The sequence below is a fragment of the Laccaria bicolor genome, genomic scaffold, assembly GCF_000143565.1.
Source record: "Laccaria bicolor S238N-H82 LACBIscaffold_118 genomic scaffold, whole genome shotgun sequence".
Classification (NCBI taxonomy): domain Eukaryota; kingdom Fungi; phylum Basidiomycota; class Agaricomycetes; order Agaricales; family Hydnangiaceae; genus Laccaria; species Laccaria bicolor.
This window is the reverse complement of record NW_001889989.1, coordinates 1-1,986: the sequence shown is the minus strand read 5'-3', so window position 1 is coordinate 1,986 and position 1,986 is coordinate 1. Positions and strand designations below refer to the sequence as shown.

Below are 1,986 nucleotides of genomic sequence, written 5' to 3'. Positions count from 1 at the left end.
GAATCTATCACATCGCAGCAACCATTTGTTTCCGGCACGCCTCACCCAACAAAATTCAATTATCTACTGCTGTCCGCAGCTTGGGACTCAGCTCAGGGGGCTAGATCGTTAGCTGAAGATGCGCGGGGACAAGTTTTGGAATACCTGGGTTTTATCAACTGGTGGTCATCTTCAGTATCCGGATGGGACGACATCCTACAACGATGGATGGTCGATTACATTGGTGGTTTCAAACTACGCGATCTCAAGAAAAGAGGAGTCTTCGTCGACCTGCCGAGGCACTGGCATGTTCTGAACATAGGGCATCTACTCGCAGAGAACGTTCCTGTCTATTACTTCTGGCAGGAAGATAACGACGACTACCCCTGCTTCGCGCGGCTGTCTCCAACTATACTGCAAGCCTACCACGATGCCTGCGACACTCTGGACAGGTCGGAGCTCTTGGAGGGTGACATGATGGGCTTCCAAGACGACATTGATGCCATCAAGCAATACGATGAGTTTTTTCAACTACGAAGAACGCCCGATCACACCTCTTCCCCTTCTTTCTCTGACATCCCTCCCAACGCGACAGTATACATTTGCGATTTCGAGGGGTGGTCAGTGAGACTTGTGATCGACGATTCCCTGATCGAGGATTACGCGGGGAGGTATCATTTCTGCATCGAGACGGATGAGTCAGACAGCTACGTCACCATCTGGCGCTGGAAACCACGGCGGCTAGATACGGGAGGAGGTCAGCGCGCAGGCGGCTGGGGCCCAGGATCTACTACAGAGGCATGTTGGGGAGATCGAGAAATCCGCGAGCTTTTCAAAGCAGGCCACGCTCCCATTGGCAAAGCGCGTTTTGACGAGTGCGGTAGAATCACCCTAGTCAGTCGCCTGGGGGATGTCTACGAAGACAACGACATAAGCTCCGTAGAAGCAGACGCGCTTGATGGGACTCATCTTCTCCCTCGCCCACATTGGGTCCCAGCTTCCCACCCACCGCTCTTGGTGCCAACTCCGGCTTCCCCACTTAATGTCGCTTCGAAATGGATACAATCCATGGTCGCCCCTTCTAGTCATTCAGGCTCCAGGGCTTCTTCAGCAGCCAGACTCTCACATAGTTCCGGCGAGCGAGATCTTCGTACACGTTCTGCATCTCCCGACCGCGGGCGGACTGCGTCTAGGGACCAATTACCCGAAGGACGAGCAGCCTACATCAACGACCTGCGCAGTTTGGGCAGTCAGTACGCAACGCCAGTCAGCGCGTGGGTTAGCAAGAAACCCCTGGAGTGGAATGTTGACTACCTCGACATCAGATTCCTGCTGGTACCCGATAAGAAAGCTCAGGCTTGTCTCTGTTACTGGGCGGCTTGTTCTCGTGACGTTTCCACAATGGCGGAAGTGCTTCTCAAAGCTATCACTCACGGAATTCCCTTTAGCATCGGCGTCAAAGTTGAAGATTTTGGCAGGTTCAAACCCGAGGAAGTCTCCGACACAGACCGTGTAGTAGGGAAACCCACTTGCATGATGGAACCGCCGTTTGCCTACACCGCCCCAGGGGCTCTGAAGGCCTACTACATGAGCCGCATCAACAATATTATCCGACGGCCTCACGCGAGGATCTTGGTGGGACTAGGTGGCCCAGAAGCTTGGCTTGGCCACAAATGGGGCGGCCCAGAGCTAGTTGCTCAATTTATGGACGGACCATCTCCGGACGTCTACTTACACAGGCGAGGCTATATCGACTCAGACGACGAAAACCCTATGTTTCTTTACACTGATGAAATGAGTCCTCAGGAGATTGATGTCATCTTCGGCTGCATCCGCAGTGATATTGACAGAGACCGCTCCTTATATCCTTCGCGGGACATCCTGGATGACGATTGTTTTTTCTGGACCGGAGAGTGGGACGATCACATGGAAAATATGTTCGCCGACCTTACAAAGGAAATCCTGCAGGGTTCCGCAAAGTTCAGAACCCCAGGAATGTGGAATGAT

The 1,986-nt window shown here is 53.1% G+C and overlaps 1 protein-coding gene across 1 annotated transcript; it reads left to right on the top strand.

Moving 5' to 3' along the window:
* Positions 1 to 207: 207 nt before the first annotated feature.
* Positions 208 to 1,986, top strand: LACBIDRAFT_296822 (uncharacterized protein; the record flags this gene model as incomplete). Its single annotated transcript, XM_001890595.1, has 1 exon — positions 208 to 1,986. A coding segment is annotated over one exon (1,779 nt), but the record flags the coding sequence as incomplete, so codon positions are not given.